The 18,081-nt window shown below is 55.1% G+C and overlaps 6 protein-coding genes across 6 annotated transcripts; 2 read left to right on the top strand and 4 right to left on the bottom strand.

The window, feature by feature from the left end:
- Nucleotides 1-262: 262 nt before the first annotated feature.
- On the bottom strand, nucleotides 263-2,977 carry CMQ_2058 (uncharacterized protein; the record flags this gene model as incomplete). The annotated part of the gene is made up of 1 exon (XM_014314984.1): nucleotides 263-2,977. One exon carries the CDS (start codon nucleotides 2,975-2,977, stop codon nucleotides 263-265), a length of 2,715 nt encoding a protein of 904 aa, XP_014170459.1.
- Nucleotides 2,978-3,395: 418 nt separating this feature from the next.
- On the top strand, nucleotides 3,396-5,933 carry CMQ_1897 (histone acetyltransferase; the record flags this gene model as incomplete). The annotated part of the gene is made up of 2 exons (XM_014314823.1): nucleotides 3,396-4,913; nucleotides 4,965-5,933. The coding sequence occupies 2 exons, from the start codon at nucleotides 3,396-3,398 to the stop codon at nucleotides 5,931-5,933; spliced, it is 2,487 nt and encodes an 828-aa protein (XP_014170298.1).
- Nucleotides 5,934-8,783: 2,850 nt separating this feature from the next.
- CMQ_1880 (ATP synthase subunit) lies at nucleotides 8,784-9,605 on the top strand (the record flags this gene model as incomplete). The annotated part of the gene is made up of 3 exons (XM_014314806.1): nucleotides 8,784-8,880; nucleotides 9,171-9,511; nucleotides 9,600-9,605. 3 exons carry the CDS (start codon nucleotides 8,784-8,786, stop codon nucleotides 9,603-9,605), a joined length of 444 nt encoding a protein of 147 aa, XP_014170281.1.
- Nucleotides 9,606-10,868: 1,263 nt separating this feature from the next.
- CMQ_2042 (n-acetylglucosaminyl transferase component GPI1) lies at nucleotides 10,869-13,213 on the bottom strand (the record flags this gene model as incomplete). The annotated part of the gene is made up of 4 exons (XM_014314968.1): nucleotides 10,869-11,180; nucleotides 11,245-11,345; nucleotides 11,417-11,878; nucleotides 11,935-13,213. 4 exons carry the CDS (start codon nucleotides 13,211-13,213, stop codon nucleotides 10,869-10,871), a joined length of 2,154 nt encoding a protein of 717 aa, XP_014170443.1.
- Nucleotides 13,214-14,649: 1,436 nt separating this feature from the next.
- CMQ_1969 (mitochondrial distribution/morphology protein) lies at nucleotides 14,650-15,126 on the bottom strand (the record flags this gene model as incomplete). The annotated part of the gene is made up of 4 exons (XM_014314895.1): nucleotides 14,650-14,742; nucleotides 14,832-14,914; nucleotides 14,998-15,035; nucleotides 15,086-15,126. The coding sequence occupies 4 exons, from the start codon at nucleotides 15,124-15,126 to the stop codon at nucleotides 14,650-14,652; spliced, it is 255 nt and encodes an 84-aa protein (XP_014170370.1).
- A 777-nt stretch (nucleotides 15,127-15,903) lies between these two features.
- On the bottom strand, nucleotides 15,904-17,824 carry CMQ_2069 (proteasome regulatory particle subunit; the record flags this gene model as incomplete). The annotated part of the gene is made up of 3 exons (XM_014314995.1): nucleotides 15,904-16,047; nucleotides 16,122-17,473; nucleotides 17,548-17,824. 3 exons carry the CDS (start codon nucleotides 17,822-17,824, stop codon nucleotides 15,904-15,906), a joined length of 1,773 nt encoding a protein of 590 aa, XP_014170470.1.
- Between the last annotated feature and the right edge of the window lie 257 nt (nucleotides 17,825-18,081).

Below are 18,081 nucleotides of genomic sequence, written 5' to 3'. Positions count from 1 at the left end.
CTACACCCTGCCTAGCTTCAATGCCTGGCGTTAAGGCCTGTCCTGTAGCGCACACTCGCAACGCGTCGGACCAACAGACAACGCACGCCGGACAGAGAATAAAATCACTTGGTTGGCTGGGTAAGTGAATGTCCCGTTTTCAGCTTTGCTGCGCCGAATTGTGGACTTGGAGGAGGCTGGGAGTTGAAAACTAGCTCAAGCGCTGATTGGTCAATTCGACTACAGACAATTCAGCCCAGTGCAAAGCTCTATTACGCCTAGACTATACACCTGGACGCACCCGAGACCAGAAGGCTGCATTGTGCTCTTGTCGGTGCCACCGCACAAACGCGTCTGCATCCTCCTGCGTCGGCCATCGCCACGTGCAGTATTTTCTCTCCTGCAGTGCGCCCATCTGCCGCTCCAGCTGCTCCAGCACCGACCCTGTCACCTGCGTCTCCGCAAACGCCCGAAACATGACCAGAACACGGCCTATCGTCGAGTACTGCCCGTTCAGCACGTCCTTGGCATCCTCCAGCACCGTCTCGTCTTCCCACATCCGCAGTATCCACCCTACCGCCTGCACCATCCCGTCCACGTCCCCCATATACCCCAGTGTCTGCATATAGCTCTGCAAGCTGCCGGCTGTGAAATTGTGTCGCGTTGCCGGATGGTGCTGGCTGGCCGGAGACCCGCCTGCCATCTCCGAGAATGCTGAAACGATCGTCGCATGTGCCATCCGCAGCAGCGGCTGCAGGTCGCCGCCACCGTCTGTCGTCAAGCCCATGTCCGTCCACCGCAGACATTTCTGTGTCGCCTTGCAGAGACCGTCCAGCACCACAACATCCACGCCGCCGCCCATCTTCACCAACCCAAAGACTCGCAGCGCCAGTCCCAGCGCCTCGCGGTCGTGGAACCGCCTGTCTTGTGTGTTCTCCGCGCTGACTAGCAGCTTCGGCTGTGCCAGTGTCTGCATGATCGTATGCCACGGAGCCTTGTACGTCTGCCCATCGTCCAGCGTCGGACGGAGCCGCTGCGCACAGATGTTGATCGCATGGTGGATGAGCCCTGCACGCCGCATCTTGCCCAGCCGAGCAGGCTCTGCCGCCAGTCGTGGCTGGAATCGGCACATCAGGAAGATGTACGCCCCCAAGTTGCCCAGGGGAATTTGCTGCAAAACTTCGAGCGTCGGCCCGGCGGCCGCATCACGTCGACGGTGCCGTGAGATCGTGCTCGAGTCGGCCGAAGGCACATGAGGGAGCTGTAGTGCAGATATGGCCGCCTTGTCCAGTGGGCTGTCGTGCAGATACCGCATCGCTGCCTGCATCGACGGCGCATGCTGTATCAGCACCGAGAGACAGTCGCCGACCGGCCGGGTGCCGTTGTGCAGCATCTGCGAGTACAGCCCCTCTACTGTCGGTGGTCGCAGCCGCTGCTTCTCAAACGTCGTCAGCGTCGCATCGTTGACCGGGAACACTTCGCGCGCATCGCCCGGCAACAACGCATGAGCTGGATCTGGCAGTTGGTTGACCGGTATTGCCACAAGCTTCTTGAACATCTCTGTGTACACCTGCACGCTTGGCTGCAGCCCTTCGGTCGGGCTGGTCTGGAACTCGTGCCACGCCTCGTTGATGTCGCGCGTGGCCTTTACCCGTGCCGCCCAGGTCGAGAATACGTTCAGGTTGGCCTGACGACCCGTCCACGTTCGCGGGCTCAGCGATCGCGTCTGTACCGTTGGCGCCTCGCCGGGCAGGACGCCGCCCAGCACACTGAGTGCACGGTCATGCTCCATCTCCGAATATCCCGCTTCGTGCATGAGAACCCCGGCCTTGACACTCCTGCTGAAGTCGTCTGCCGGCTCTCGCTTCTCGTCCAGGCCGTCCCAGTCTCGCCGGTACGGCGGCCATGTTCGCATCATCCGCAAGGCAACCCGTCGCTCTGCTGGCGACTTGCCCAGCGCCAGCATCACCCTGCGGATCGCCCGGAAGCCCGACCGGTTGATGAGCAGTGGCCGCGGCAGCGTCGTCGACATGGCGAGCATAATCTTTTGCGCCCGCCAGTTGTAGCGCATCTGGAACACAGGCTGGACGGGGGACTTGCGCTGGAACATCACCAAGGCGTAGTTGAAGATAGAGCACGCGTCTGAGTACGCTTTCCGCCCGTTCTTGGCCACCTGCTGTGTTATCTCGACGTACAAACACACCAGCTTTGCAAGTGCTGGAAGTGCCGACGGCCATACCCGAAGGTAATGGTACACGAGAAGGCGAAACAGCGTGGCAAAATTCCACCGTGTCATGTTCAGACCAGGGTCCAATGTGCGTCGCACAGCTCCGAACGGCAGCGCTGCATCTGGAGGAGACGCTTTGGAGCGAACGTGGTGGCGGTAGACATAGTCATAGATGGACTGGAGAGAGCTTCCCTTCTGGAATCTCTGGTCGTGCCGCAGCAGCTGGAACAGAAGAAATATCGGCTTCGGTCGGTCCACCGAAACGAACCGTTCAATTCGCTCGTCCGCATCTTTTCCTTCCATGATCCAAACCCAGTGCTGAATGTCCCCCTCGGAGATGCCCTTGAATGCTAGGCTGTTCAGTCGAGTGCGCCACTGCCCATCGTCACACAAGCTCTGCGAGAGGCTGGTCTTCATTTGCGCCTCATCCTTCCGTATCATCATCTGCAGCGTCACTATCGGAAGTCGCAGGCTCCGACTCCTCGCTGCCTCGTCGAACCGCTGCCATGCCCTGAACGTCAAAGGCGTCGTTCGGCTCCGGAGCCGCAACGCAAACGTTCCACTGGGCGAGTCGCGGAGGTACTTTGGGAACCTCCGATGACGGCGCCAGCCGACCGTAGTACCAGAGCTCTTCTTCGGCTCGGCTGCTGCTGAATGTCGTAGCGTCTTCGAATAGCCAGCATGAAAGTGAGAGATGTGGTTCAAGCCAAGGCCCAATTCTGGGCCGAGCCGCACCGCATCCCTATGACGGATGATCCTCGAGACCAGCATGAGGAGATCACACGGTGGGCAACCATCTCGACGTGCGAGGGAAAATACAATGGTTTGGTGACGACGCAGCACGGCGAGAATTAACTTTCCTAGTCGTAGTCCCAAAAATTGTAACTGCTAAAAGAAGAACGCTGAATGGCTGATCCATGTCACGAGCATGATCACGTGACACCGTGCTACCCTGGCCCGCAACCTTTCCGCTCATGCAGATGAAATCGCGACGTGACTTGCAGCTTAATAGAGGGGAACATCTACAACCAATAGAGAAAATACGCCGAGAGGATGGCGATACCGTCACCTTTCGACCCAGTACTGTTGACAGACTGAGACTTCCCGATTTCACCGAAGAGAGCGGCCGGCCAACCCACTTCGTACCTGAACAAGATTGCACATAGCTAAAGAGGAACCTTCTTCCAATATGCCAGCCCTAAAACGAAAGCGCCTCCAAGATGAGGAACAGAGCAAGCTACTCCCAGATGAGAACAGCCGAACACGACGTGTGACGCGCCAAATATCGATCCTTCCTCCCCCGCTCCCCGTACCACCGAAACCAACTTCCCAAGGACGCTCGTCACGCGCCAATCCGACTGCTGTAGCGAACCCACAAGATGGCACTAGAGTGAAGGCGCGCGGTCGAGGACGGCCACGGCGAGAACCTGACACTGCTGCGGCTCAGGCTGGACAGGAACCAGACAGAGAGGATTCGGTCACGCGAAGAGGAAAGAGAGGCGACAACACGACGAGTACCAACGTCGGCCACCAAAGAAAGGCGCGGAAAGGGCGACAGCCAGAGTCCTCTGCCGCTGCCTCGGAACGGAAGACGAGACGATCGGCCAAGACGTCAGATACTGTTCCAGATTCCGAGGCCGAGGTGTCTTCGGCCGACTCTACCTCCGGGGAGGAAGAAGACCGAGAAGAGGGGGAGGAGGGGGGGAAAGAGAACGGAGACGACGAAGAAGCAGAAGACGGCGAGAAAGAAGCCGAAGCCGTCTCGAGGACAGCTCCATCGATGCGCCGTCCAAAGAGGTCGGCAGCCCCGGCTGTCGCCACAGCGCCTGCGGCACGGATGATAGCCAATAAGACAAGCCCACTAACAGCAGACGGGAAGGAGCCATCATTTCAAACGCCGGTAGAGGCATCCAGAACAGAAATCGTCTTTAATCACATCTCGTCTTCCCCGACCACCACCCAGCTCCAGTCGGCCACAGAGATCCAGCCGGCATCCGTGCCTCTACAAAATCGAACCGCAGATGCCACTTCGGTCCTGTCACCAGCCTCGATTACCGCGCAGGAGCAGAAGCAGCCGCTCTTGTCGCCCAAGCTGCTAAAATCTGGCCTCGCATCCATGAGCCCAGCGACGAATGTGCCTGCGGTAATCCCGGGCAGGCGCGCATCGCAAAGCACTTCCTCCGTTGGCTCGTCTCTGCAAGCACCGGCACCGCCGCCCGGCTCCGGTCAGCCTGATCGTAACATCGACAAGGTTGTCCTGGGCAAGATTTGCTTCCGCGCCTGGTACCCGTCGTACTATGGCAAGGAAGTGCTGGGCGAAACGGCAGGAAGCACGCACCACGGCAAGGGCCACCCGACCAGCGCGCATTCCGGCCAAGGAAGCGGAAAGGACAGCCACCACGGAGCCCATCGCAATCCCCAGCCCATACTGGACCGCCTTTACGTCTGTCCATGGTGCTTCAAGTACTCCAAGGAGATAGTGCCCTGGTGGGGTCATGTGCAGGCTTGCGAGCGGCAGTTCCAGATCCCGGGAGAGAAGGTTTACGTACACCCAAAGGGAATCCGGACGGTGCGGGTGCCTGTGCAGCCGACTCCGAAGACGAGGCGCAGAAGGGGCGGTGGTGAGCCGGAAGTCCAGTATGTCGAGCAAGTGGTCAAGGACGAGGGCGAATGGAGCATCTGGGAGGTGGATGGCGAAAAGGACGGGGTGAGTAAAGCTGGCATAGCCTACTGTTGTCATCTGTGCTGACTCGACCAGCTCTTCTGCCAGAACCTGTCGCTATTTGCAAAGCTCTTCCTCGACAACAAGTCGGTCTTTTTCGACGTCACTGGTTTCAACTACTTCCTGCTTGTCTACACGCCGCCACCTCCTACAGCAGAGACGTCCACTACGACATCCGATGGCCTTCATGCCAAGAGCGCGGAACAAGAGGGCGTCGGTTCCCTGCCGCGCTCGCGAGTGATCGGCTTCTTTTCCAAGGAAAAGATGTCGTGGGATAACAACAATCTTGCCTGCATCCTGGTGTTCCCTCCATGGCAACGCAAGGGCCTAGGGGCACTGTTGATGGGAATATCCTACGAGATTTCGCGTCGTGAAGAGGTCCTTGGCGGCCCGGAAAAGCCGATTTCGGATCTTGGCAAGAAGGGGTATAAGCGATTCTGGGCAGGCGAGATCGCGCGCTGGTTGCTGAGCTTGACCGTGCCCTCGGAGCAGAGCAGTAGCCAGTCTGGCGACGGCAGCGAGGAGAAAGCGCTGGTGATCGACATTGCCGACTGCAGTCGGGCGACATATATTGCGCAGGAAGACTGCCTGCTCGTTCTGCGGGAGATGGGTGTCGTGGAAGATGCCGGCATGGGACCGCCTAAAAGTCAGTATCGCAACACGCTGCTGCTGAGTGACGAGCCCGGAGCCGGACTCGAAGGCCGTTCAATGTCTCCGGCGCCAGAATTGACGGGTGGCGGAAAGGCTGCGCCGGCAGCCCTGGTGCCGGTAACGGGCGCCGTCCCACCGACTGCATCGGGTGTCTTGGACGGAGGGACGGCACCAGCACCGGCATTGTCCGAAAAACAGGACGTGCCAAAGGAGGTGCAGAGGATCCGCATCGCCAAAGCGACTGTGCGCCGGTGGGTAGCGAAGAACCGGATCAGTCTGGAAAAGGCGTGCGATCCGGCAGGGTTCATCAAGATCTATTCAAAAAAGGACTTGCAGCAAACGACAGATGAATGAGGCCTGATGCTGTCTCGAATCCGGGACAGCCCGGAGACATATACCTCGGGTACTTTGAGTCAGTAAATAATGTGTGTAAGAGTAGAGGCAGTGTACGAAAGAGCAGTGTGAACCAGCAATGATCAATGCATGCACGCCCTGCCACTGCGTTAGAGCAGAGCGCTGGAAGCACTGGGACCCAGAGGCCAGCTCCCCCTACAGAGCAGAATCGCAGAGAGCCCCACAGCGCGTCAATGGCACTCTCGCAGCCAAAACGGAGCGGGGGGACGACTCCCCGATTTAAGGCCGGCTAGGGCGTTCGTCAGAGACGGTCGAGACGGTTCGTCATTCCCGTAGCGGGGACAGGTATCCTGGCTCCGTCTCGAGCGAGATGGCCAAAGTATCCAAAAATCGTTCATACTGTGTCCATGGAGCACGATCGCCGTATTGTGCTGTTCTCTCGTGGGTCCGTTTTTTTCTTTTCTCAAACCGCCAAACGGAATCACACAGCATCAATCGGCGAACTCAGCAACAAATGCCATACTCTGGGGTGAATCGATGCCGAGAGCATTGATTCGGTGCAGTGCACCTGCACACGAATAACAAATATCGCGCACTCGTAGACAGAAGAAACGGTGTAGGGCCACCCGTAGACAAGCCCTGTAAAGTTCTCCGTATTATAATTTCCAGCGCTCACTGTTCGTTCTGACTTGTAAGATACCTGAAAGATACCTGCACATCCGAGAGTTTCCGAAAAATAGAGTGGCGGATTTGTGCGCAGTAGCTTAGGTACCGTGGAAAGAAACGGAAGCATTATTACGGAGCATAGCGCTCGAAAAAAAAGAAATGCGAATAAGCGAGTGTGGCGCTCAGGTGAAAACATAAACATAATAAAAGCACTAACCGGATCTGGCGAGATCTCGTAAAACGCTTAGCACGCAGAAAAGATCGGGCAAATAATTATATGGCAGTCCAGCTGGTCACATCTGCAGCAGTCTGCATCGCAGCTATAGGGATAAAATTCCAGCTTCGAAAAGGTTGACTATACCTAAAGTCACAGTCGTCCCAGCGGCTGCCGAAGTAATATAACATTCCGCTTCTCGATATTCTCTGCTAGGGTGGTTCTTGTAATTACGCTCTGCAGTACTCTGTAAAAGTAATAGAAACCGCCTAACCATTGTTGACAACTCTTTGAGGGAGATCCAGGCGGTTTGGCGAGTTTCGCAGGTATACTCCGTACTTGCGGGGAGCCTTGCCGCTTCCCGACCAAGTCGTTCCGAGAGCCCGAAGAGGGCCGTTCTGCGCCTCAGGCCGTCTCCGTTTCCGACGTCGTGCTGTTCCATAACTCTCGAGAAACGGCCGCTGGGCACAATCGGGCAGACGGACGAGTTGTGCCTTCCTGATGGAATTGTCGTAACGGAGTTGCCCATAGCAAGAATTGTCTAGGTACACGCGTGGCCCGCACACTGACCTCTTAGAGCAGGTACCCAGTACCTCATGTGCCTGGCGCGCTTGGCACTGGTGCTGCTGCTAAGTGGGGGCTGAGGGTCTCTGTGGCTGCAAGTACCCACTGTTTGGCGAAATATGGACTGCGGCGGGAGCAGCAAGCAGCCAATAAGGACGCCCAGAGCAGCGGGAAGAGGCGTGGCTCTATCACCTGGGTGTTCCGTCACACAAATGGAAAAATCTTATCTCAACGCAGCTCAGATTCGATGCCTCCGACCACAGGCCAGCAGCGCGCCCATCGCACCCATCGGGACGGCTGTCTCTCGCGCTTGCGGCTGCTCAGAAGCAGTTGCCGTCGGGAAGGAGCTTGACGAAAGCCCATACTCTGTAGAGGGGTCGGGGTCGCTTCGTCATGGTTCTGTCCCGCAATCCCATCACCAACGCCGCCATGGATCATCGAAGTTGTCCGCACTGGCTCCGGCAAAGTGGACATGCCTCGTCAAATCCCTTAGGTCTCTGCACGTTCTGATTCGTCCGTCTTCCGACTTTGTCCGAAACGGAGGGCCCCAGTGCACCACACGCACCCCAATCCTTGCAGCTTGGTTCCTTCTTCATTTTTGGCATGCACTCGTATGCGGTTTCGTCTGCCCTTCTTGCTCGGCCAGCTTCAGGTTGTCATCATCCAGTCTTCCTTTCGCAATTGTCAAGCCTCGTCCGTCCTTCTCGGTTCGGGCTTTGTTCTAGCCATACGCAGTCAAACTGGAGCCAGTAATCTCCATCTCTGGACACACGTCATCCGTTGCCCATGTCCCCCGTAAGCTTTGATTCTGTGCCCTGTGGTGGAGGAAACAGTGGGAACTTTCCCCGGAAGAAATGGAAACGAACGCCTCCACGAGGCTGCTCGTCGAAGCTTGCCCTGAGCGCCCGTTGTAGCTCCCACCCATTGACCTATCAGGTCAACCATCGCCCCCTTGTAGCAGCAGAATGCCTCCGTGCCTCCGTATAGCGTATGCTCCGTAGGCAGACTTCGTCCTGTAGCTGGTCGTCGTAGCGTGTGTGCAGTGTCTTGAGTGAGGTTGTCCGAGAGTACCCACCATCAACCACCAAGGCCAAGCTGGGACCCGGTAGTTCCCACTTCTTTTTTTCCCGGCTTGCACTGAATTCACTCATTCCCCTTCGTCCATTCTCGGCTCCTCCTTTCTCCTTTCCCTGCCCCCCCTTCCCTCTTTTCTCGCTTTTCTCCCACTATTTTTTTCTTTCCCTCCCCTTTCTTCCCTCTCCTCCCACCCTTATCCACACCCCAAACAAAAGAAAAATCTTTTGCCTTGCCTCGCTTTGCATTTTTTCTTCCTCTTCCATCTTCCCTCCATCTTCTGCATCCTCTTTTTTTTTCTGCCTCCTTCGCAGTTTCACATAACCGTCGCAATGGCTTCCCGCGTCCTCGCCTCCAGAATGACCACCATGGCCACTAAGGCCGCTCGTCCTGCCATGCGGACGGTCGCTGCTAAGCGCACCATCACCGGTAAGCCGCCGACAGCTTTCTTTCGATATATTCCCTCCCCCGCCTTTGAACCCCCACCCCCCCCAACAGCGCTGGCTTGTTTGACATCAATTCGGCATCTGTTCCGGCGATGCATTGATTTCAATTGCTCGTTTTGTATGAGGTGTTTTCAAGCAGCTCTCGGAGCTAGAGCTTATCGCACAACTGGCCTCAAATAATTTTCATCCCGGATCATCCGGACAAGCCCAATCGATCAACATGGGCCATCAATTGGTGAATGCGAGCATCATTGCTGACTTTGCCCTCACCAGCTGCCGCCCGCCCGAGCCCGTTCCAGGCCGTCAAGCGCCAGCAGACCCCCAGCCTCCTGGTCCAGGCCGCCACCAAGAACGCCTTCGCTGGCCGCCGCATGTACAGCTCTGAGATCGCCAACGCTGCCGTTGAGGTCTCCAAGAACATTGGTATGGGCTCTGCCGCCATTGGTCTGACTGGTGCCGGTATCGGTATCGGCCTGGTCTTCGCTGCCCTGATCCAGGGTGTCGCCCGCAACCCGGCTCTCCGTGGCCAGCTCTTCCAGTACGCCATTCTGGGTTTCGCCTTCGTCGAGGCCATTGGTCTGTTCGATCTGATGGTTGCCCTCATGGCCAAGTTCGTACGTCTTTACCCCCCTTCCCCGCAATCGCGACTGGGGGCAGCTTTGCCTCCACGGCGCCGAACTCTCAGCTAACCATTGGATCTAGACGTAAACAACGACAATCAGCACGCCTCACCCCTTTCATTCCTGAGGGACCCGAGGTTGGCGTCTCTCTGATCACTCGCCGTTTTTTTGTCGACCCACCATGGCCGCATAGAGGAGTGAACGTTTGGTTGGGAAATGCCGCAATCCAGTCAAATATTGCCGAAGTGTACGATCAACGACAACACGAAAGCAAGATAATCAGGAAATTCGAGGTTTGTAAATATGGAGGGAAAGGCAAACCGAACCTTGTAAAAAAAGAAACAATAAAAATTTTCAACCAAAAATATCTGACCTGGAGACGGGCGAGGCACTTGTTGATTGACGGGAAAAGAGGAATGAATGAAAATAGGGGAATTGAGGTATTGCATTCACCACAATCAGATGGAGATCTACCGGTAATCTCTTTGTATCTGTAAAACGGCTTCTTTCTTATCTCTGAAGCCATGCGACTGTATGAATTTCTGGCGCGTCTTCTCAACACGGATGTGAACTCTAATCTTCATATCCACCACCTTAAGTTGCGAACTGGGTCGTAAACTTGGACGTCAAGCGTCAAATTCACCTTAACACCATGGGGGGTCTGTGGTTAGCGTCGCTGTATGACAGATCGGCTCAATGTCCCACGAGTAGCAAACTGCTGCTGGCTTTGTCAATTTCTCTTGAATCGCATCTCGAAACCAGCGGCAGTCAACTTTTCTCTCTAGTTGACCCATCGGAAAGCATGGTGCAGGCGGCCGTTCCTTCCGGCGCCAAAAAAAACTCCACTTGGAGCTATGAAGGCCTAGCTCTGCCACTCAATTGGATAGGGCAGATAAATTTCAGGTCTATTGGTGGACATTGATAATGGTATTTAATAGTCAAGGCGGCCGTTGGTTTACAACAGGAACACGGAAAATGGATAGAATCGGAAGGAAAATTGGATTTACAAAGTGAGGAGAAGAAAGAGGAGAAGGCAACATCGACCTTTTATAAACCTGCCACTTACGCCAGCCCGGAGTGCACTTTCCCGTTCTGTCTTTATTTCATTTATTTGGCCATGCATGGGTGCGTGTGCGGGGAAAGCTTTGTCTGGGGATGGTAAGATAGTTCCCGATGAGCTATTTCTCGTGTCACGTGATGTCGCACAATGGAACACCGATCATGCACACGGCGAGCATTCGGTAGACGATATCTTACTGTTATGTATGTCGGTTTATTAAGAAGGCGCGGAGTACTTATTAGGTCGGCAACTGACATTTCATACATCAGGGTAAGCCCGGACTTCGTTGTGTCACGATCGTGACCGACCACTACTTCCATTTTGTCCTGGGTACTTTCTGCTGGTATTTAGTCGCGGAAAGACCATACGTTTGGCCTTGGGTGGAGGCAAAGACTTGAGTGCCTCCCACATCTCCCAGATTCCCGTTCGCCGAGTCGGGAGCATGCTGTATTGTAGGCTGTACAGATTCTTGCGATTGATCGGCGGTACAAACTTGCCGGTCAAGAGGCAGAGTAGTACGCGCGGCGAGACGTAGTGTTTGCGGATACGTGAGCCCATGCGAAAATACTGATGGAACATCGCCTTGAAAGACAGAGGAATAGGCTAGAGGAAGTACACCTGTTAGAAGCTCGTACTCTTGTCTTATCTGAGAATACGTGGCGTATACCTTGAGGAAAATAATGGAGGTGGACGGAATGCTTGGCGATGAAGCAGTGGGTGATGCGGTCATAAAGTTATAGGTATCTCGAAGCTCAAAACGAATGCCACCTAGAGGGACAGCAGATTAGCACACGTTTGCGCATTTTCCTCTCCAATAGAGCCTGGTCATTGGTACTAACCCGGGAGGCGCCTTGGATCCTTGACCCGAAGCATGAGGGCAAACAGAGGGAAGTGGTTGAGGAAAGCGAGAAGGGTGTCAAAAACAGCCTTCAACGTGATAATGACCATTCGAGCAATAGCAAAATTAAGGTAGAACACGACGACGGTCGGTAGGAGGAAAAAGAGAAAGGTGAACAGGATGGTGCCGACCAGTAGCTGGTCCAGGTCATAATCACAGGAGTCGATCCGGTTTCGTAAGACGTTGTGTTTTTTGCCCCGGAAAAGGTGGAACAGCGATATCAAGATGGACAGCTGCCAGTGGTATATACGCGCCGATGCGAGGTAGAATGAATATATATGGATCGTCAAAATGGAAAGAAGGTCGGAAAAGAGGGCAATCGGCATGCTGGCCCCAGCAAAGCTGGAGAAGCCGATGAACCAAATGATCTGAGGCAGCGCCGGACGGAGCGCCTCGATGCAGTCTTGCCCAGAAGTTAGCAGACGGACAGGACGGTTCAGAAGAAATTTTCAAACATACTCGCCCAATAGTCAATAACCCATAGAAACAAGTCTCCTAGAAAAGCGGCCAGCTCGCCATTGAGCTTCAGGCCGGCCGGCCACCCCATCAGCCACGATATGCTCCTCTGCAGGGCCTCCACCGTGTATGTGCTCAGTAGGTTACTAATTTGCTCGGCGACCCATCCGGCGTTGTCGATAATGTACGAGCCCAGAGCGATGCCAATGATGACGTCGTTAGCCACCAGCCAGAGGCTGTTGTAAAAACGAATGTAGTCCGGATGGCTGGTCGTCACGCTTTCCCAGTCGTTCTTGCGCTGGCGCAAAGTGACGTACTGCATAGGCCAGTAGCAGAACTGCAGAAGCCGGATTTCTACCTGCTGCGCCGTAGCCGAACTGTCTTTGAGAGCGGCGTATCTCGGCCGCGCCCGCCACTCTAGAACGAGCAGCAGCATCTCAGCAGCGATTCGATGGCCTAGGAGTCCCAGCACGAAGATGCGCGTTATGACGGGCACCACATACATCATGATGAATTCCCAGATCCAGTGGACTACATTGTCCTTCATTGTGGTGGCCGACTCTACAACACGTTCGGACATGCTGAGGACACGCTTCGACCGGGTTCCGATGCGCGACACGTTCTTCTGCAGCAGCCTCTCGAGCTCCCACGACCAGTTGATCTGGTTGACGATCCGTGGGAGGGCGCGTTCCTTGGGCGACGGCGTGCGCCTCACCACGGAATGCAGCTTAAGCTTGGACAGAAGCTGCTGATACTTCTCTTTGCGCAGCCGCTCCTTCCTTTCATCTTCAGCCTCGATTTCGTCTGTCGGTTCTGTTCGGCTGCCTCCCGAGCTGTCGTAGCAATCTTCGAGGGCCAGCGAGATGGGGTTGAGGGATATGTACTGCATGCTGTGCGGGAGGGGCCGTCGAAACAGGACAAGCTGGATGTTGGAGGACCGGGCGCAGGTGACCTGGGGCATGCGCAGGCCCGGGCCTGTTGCGACACGGACCCAGGACGGGTCGATCTCGGGGCTGTTATCGACAGCATTGGACAAGCCTAGGACGTGCATGCTCGGCTGGCCGCATAGCTCATAGATGCGCGAGACCGGGTGCGAGCTGCTTCGGAAGAACGTTCCGACCTTGAGGGCGAACTCAACATGCTGCACGTCTGCGTCTTCCAGGATGGCGACGACAAAGACATCGAGAGGCGAGTTCTTCCACCCCACCACAACGCCAGGGTGCTCCGACCTCGCAATGTCGATGGGCCAAAATATACGCATCAGGCCATCATGCTCTGGCATGACAACCCACGAGGAGTGGCACAACGAAACGGAGGGCCACGTTAAATATGAAGAGGGTGTTCGTCCACGCTTAGAAGGAACCGCGCCGCCTCAATTGCTCTCGCGCCGATATGCCGTACCCAGGAGACCGTGGATGCTATAATGAGACAACCCAGATCAGTACACTGGCACGCTTGCGGACCGGCCAACAATATCTGCCGGGAAGAGGGAGAATCTTACCAGACTGGCCTCTCTTGTCGCCAATCGTTCCACTGGGATAAAAATGAGGACGAAGAACAGAGAAAGCACGGCAAAGCCCCGGGCGGCACGAGTCTGCGGTGTGTGGCCATACGAAGCAGTTAGGAAAACGTTCTGCGGTCAATGGATAAGATGAAGAGGACTGGGTTCTCGTACGACGACTCCGTAGTTCCAGGCGAAGATGGCCAGCTCATAGAGACGAGTAACCAAGTCCCAGCGAGCTGTGATGTAGCCGGCCACAAAGATCCCGAGGGTCAAGATGGAGAAGGGGTGCATAGAATCCGCCGTTCCTATTGTGAGGTGTACATGCCGGGTTGATCGTCAAAACGGTATGGCTGCTAGCAATACAGGCGGCAAGCAGGACAGGTTTGGCTTCGCAACACAAGAGGGCGGACAGGCTTGATCTGAGACAGCTTTGAGGTGTGAATGTTGGAAGGTTGTCGTATGGGCTTTGTACGGGTTTTGTAGCAATTGTACTCGGGGGAAGGAGAGAATGGTATTGTCAAGGGTCCAACAAGGAGGAGGCTGTGTTGGTGGTAGCAACGAGGTGACGTGCAGTTTGGCCTGTCGCGGGATCGAAATATAAAAAAGAGGCGCAGCGTCGTCGTCTTCTGTCGTGGTCGTGCTGCACTTCGTGGCCGCCTCTTGTGTTTATGTGTTGGATCAGAGGCTGATCGCACGGAAAGAACAGGCGCGCATTACCTCGTTAATCCTGTAGTAACAAGCCGTCCCTGCAGCTTATTGTAAATAATTAAAAAATAGGTGGTTAACTTGCGAGTCTCTGTGCATCAGTTGCGACTGGAAATGCCCCACATCTCATGCTAGCAGCCTGGCGAATCATATCGATTTGTTTGAGCTGCAACGTGGACAGAGGGGAAGTGCGAATGCACGCCATGAATAGGAAGACGACACGCTGTGATGTAAGCACCATCTAGTATTTCTGTGTCATCAAGTCACATCAAGTCACATCTGAAATTTTGGGCAAGATTGATGTTCTGTCGGACGTTTCAGGTTCGCATCATGCTCATTGTGATATAATGCACGAAACTGAGAAGTGTGGCACGCAGGCAGCTTTCGGAGGTAGGTATAATATGAAAAGAGTATGAAGAGATGAAATATGACCACACAGTATTAGACTTTTACTCCAGCTATCCGGCGCCATAGCCCCGTAAGTTAGTTCAATAAGTGACTTCATATCTTCATTTTCGTCCCATGTAGACGTGGTCATTCTCCTTCTGGTCTTCCCTTGCCTCTTCGACCAGCTTGTCGATCCCCTTCTGCTTCAAAGCCACCTTTTCAGTCATGTCAGCGTTTGCAGCGCAACAGGACTCGTGTATGGCGCACGATGGGATTTGTTGAGCAAGATTGCATTGGCTCTCACCTGTAGGCATTTCTGGTAGTCTTTAAAGAGACCGTCACACTTGTCCTTGCTCTCGGTTGACGTCGAGCTTTTCTTAAGAAACTCTACACGCCCAGAATTAGGGATATACACCAGATCAAAAAGGCAGGTCAATGTGCTCAAAAAAAAAAAAAAAAGATAAGCCTACCTTCGCTGTACCACTTCAGGAAGCATGTGTCGTATTTCCTGAGGGGAAAAGTCAGCAAAGTAAACAGACAATCCGGGGAGATGCTTACTCCTTCATTTCGTTGCACTCGGGTGCAAGTGACGCCGCCATAGTTTCAAAATCCAGCCGTATGAGGCAATGTCCTACTTTGTTCTTAACAACTTCTGTGGCAGGGCAACCCGTGGCGGACGAATGCAGACACGTTCGGTGGGAGAGGCGGGAGAGACACAGAAGATGTAGTGACGATATATAGAGTTTTGCACATGCAGAGGCGGCGGCGCCTCTTTTGGGTGTGCTTTTTGGCTGAAGGTGCGCTAAATTCCGGGGCTCATGTGTGCTGTAAAAGTGCGGGTGGCGGCGCACTAACTGCCAGTAATGTGATGTTTTGCCGCTGTGTGGCAAACTTGCTAGCTTCACAGCCTCGTCTCGCCAAGATATATGTGCGAGCTCCGATCAGATGGCCGAGTCAAATGTTTGAGCCTCAATTGGGACAATTTCCGCAAGTGATCTACAACGCCTGTCTCTCACACTTTTGTTCACTTCCGCGCATGTGTCCATGCCACAGCGTGATTGAACGTTTTAATTATCCGGCCCTTCCATGCCTTCTTTCTTCCATTTAATCACATCATCCTACACCCCTAAGCCATCGGGAACCAATGTCGGTCCAGCGCAGGATACAAAAACACAAGCCAACGATGAGAATTGTCGATTCTGGTAGAGGAAAAATACATGGGGGGTGATGTAGTAGAGACAACAGTATAGTATGGTCCCGATGAGAGATACAAAGCTATGACAGTCCGACAAAGAGAATGCGATGGCGAGAGCGAGGCCGGTGAGCCAGGAGAATCGGCGAATGACGGGCAAAGCTTTAGCGCAGAGATCAGACTATTACATCCCGTCAAAGTCGCCGCCCAAATCATCCTCGTCCAAGTCCCCATCTTGTATCTCCTTTGCCATTTCCCGTTCACGCTCTCGTGCTTCCTGAGCATTCTTGAGCTCCAGTCGGTGTTGGTTCATAGGGAACCGCATTGCCTAAAGCGCCAACGTTAGTCTCAAACATGCACATGCCCACATAGCTCAAAGCAGGTGCTGGAGGGTCCAAGTACCTTGACACTCTCATCGTGTAGAGCAAGACAGGCCCGGATGCGTTCGTGGAAGGCCTCGCCCGGCTCCCGTGTTGCGTATACATCGCCAACCTCTTTGCTCTTCATGAATCCGCGCTCACGGTCCAGCGTGGCCTCGATAACACCATCCCGGATCGCCTTTGCCACGATGTACTCGGCCGACTCTTCGCTACCGAGATGCAGACGAATGCAGATGTCGCGCAGTGAGATACGGCTATACGACAGCGACATCATCCGGATGCCTGTCTTGATCACGTTCTGCCGCAAGCGCAGGATGAGCGTGTACGTGCTGTCCTTGCGGAATGTGTCTGCGTGGTCCGCAATGGTGGTCTCAAAGTCCTCCAAGTTGCCGACCCGCACGGCCTGCACCAGCAAAAAGTATGGGTGCAGGGCATGTTCAATGGTCGGTTGCCGGAAAATAGCCCGCTCGGGAATGTCGCCCATCAACAGCTCAACCACAAGCATCAGCTTGGTCGCTGTCTGCGCGAAGCCCACAGCAGAAGGGCTTGACGGCGCCTTCCGTGTGGCAGCAGTCAGGTGTTCATGGGCCTCGGTATAGTTCAGCTGGATCGCACGAATGCGACCAAGGTAGTACAGGAAGCGGGCGACCTGGTTGTTCGCAGCATTTTCCGGGAACTTGGTGTGCGAGACCAGAAGATCGGCCTGTATAATGTGCGATGTGGAGAGGTAATTCCGTAGCAACAGTACGATCACAGCAGCCTGTGTGTCCACGTCCTTGCGGAGGACAGCCGTGCGCAGGGCTGCCAGCAGGGCCGGGCGTATGGCAATGACAGGAGACTGCGGCGATGGCGGTAGCGGAGCAAGCTGTTCACTAAATAGCGAGTAGTAGAAGTACACCTTGGCCGAGAGAGAATCGAGTGTGCGGCGGTTCAGAGCGTGTATGCGATCAGCCAGGGTGCGTGAAATATCGAAGCCGCGCTGAAACTGCTTGGAGTCGAACAGGTAGACCTGGGCCAGGATGCCAAGGAAAATGTCAATCTCGGGGATGGCGTCCTTCTTGGAAGCTGCCGAGGGAGGAGCTGCCGGGGAAGCTCCGTTCTTGGGCGGCGTTGACGCAGCCGGAGTATCGAGCTCCATCTCCGGGCTTGGCCGCGAACCCAGCGACAAGTCCTCCTGACCCAGAGCGGCGAGCAGCTGTTTTGCTACGGCGGCCGAAGCGGACGTGACCGAAAAGGTCTCCACGATAACGCCCGCAAGGATCTCCGGGGTTATGCGTTTGCGGAGGGACGAGATGGACCGTAGCGCTCGGAGAGAGAATCGGGCATCGAAATGGATCACCGCACGTTCGAGAAGAGCGAAGCTGGATTTGATATCTAGTGGCGTGACGGGTCAGCACAATTCCATTGCAGACTCTGGAGAGCTCATGGGGCCGGCTAAGGCCACAAACCTGCAGATGTTTGGACGGCTGGGTCGATCTTGACGGCCTCGTCTTCCGCGGACGCGCCTTCATCGTCCATGGCCACGTCGCCGTCAGCACCGTCTAGTGCGCCTTGCTTGCTAGCCTTTGACGGTGGCACGACAACGGTCATCTCCTCGTCACCATCCTTGCTCGCGACGGCCTTTTTTTTGCTCTTGAGCGCAGCTTCCTCGATCTCCTTGCTATTCCGAACGCCGCTATTCTCGACCGGCTCCTTCCCGTTGCCGTGAGGCGTCTTCCCTGGCATTTCGAATGGCCTTTGGGGGGGTGTGACGGGAAACGATAATGCAGAGGTGATCTGGCAAGTGTGTTTGCGGCTGACGCAATGGTGAGCGTGCCGTTGGAATTTGCAGTTGCGGGTGATGCTCCTATGCGGACACTTCTTGTAATTGTATGCTTCTCTCCTCTACTCTATAAACGCTGCTGTTTTTGTATTCTCCTAGCGATAGTCGTGGAGGACCCAGAAATGGAAATGGGGGGTTGATGTGCTGGGTTTATCTCGTA

Source organism: Grosmannia clavigera (genome assembly GCF_000143105.1).
Source record: "Grosmannia clavigera kw1407 unplaced genomic scaffold GCSC_168, whole genome shotgun sequence".
Classification (NCBI taxonomy): Eukaryota; Fungi; Ascomycota; class Sordariomycetes; order Ophiostomatales; family Ophiostomataceae; genus Leptographium; species Leptographium clavigerum.
This window is presented reverse-complemented; position numbering and strand designations above follow the sequence as displayed.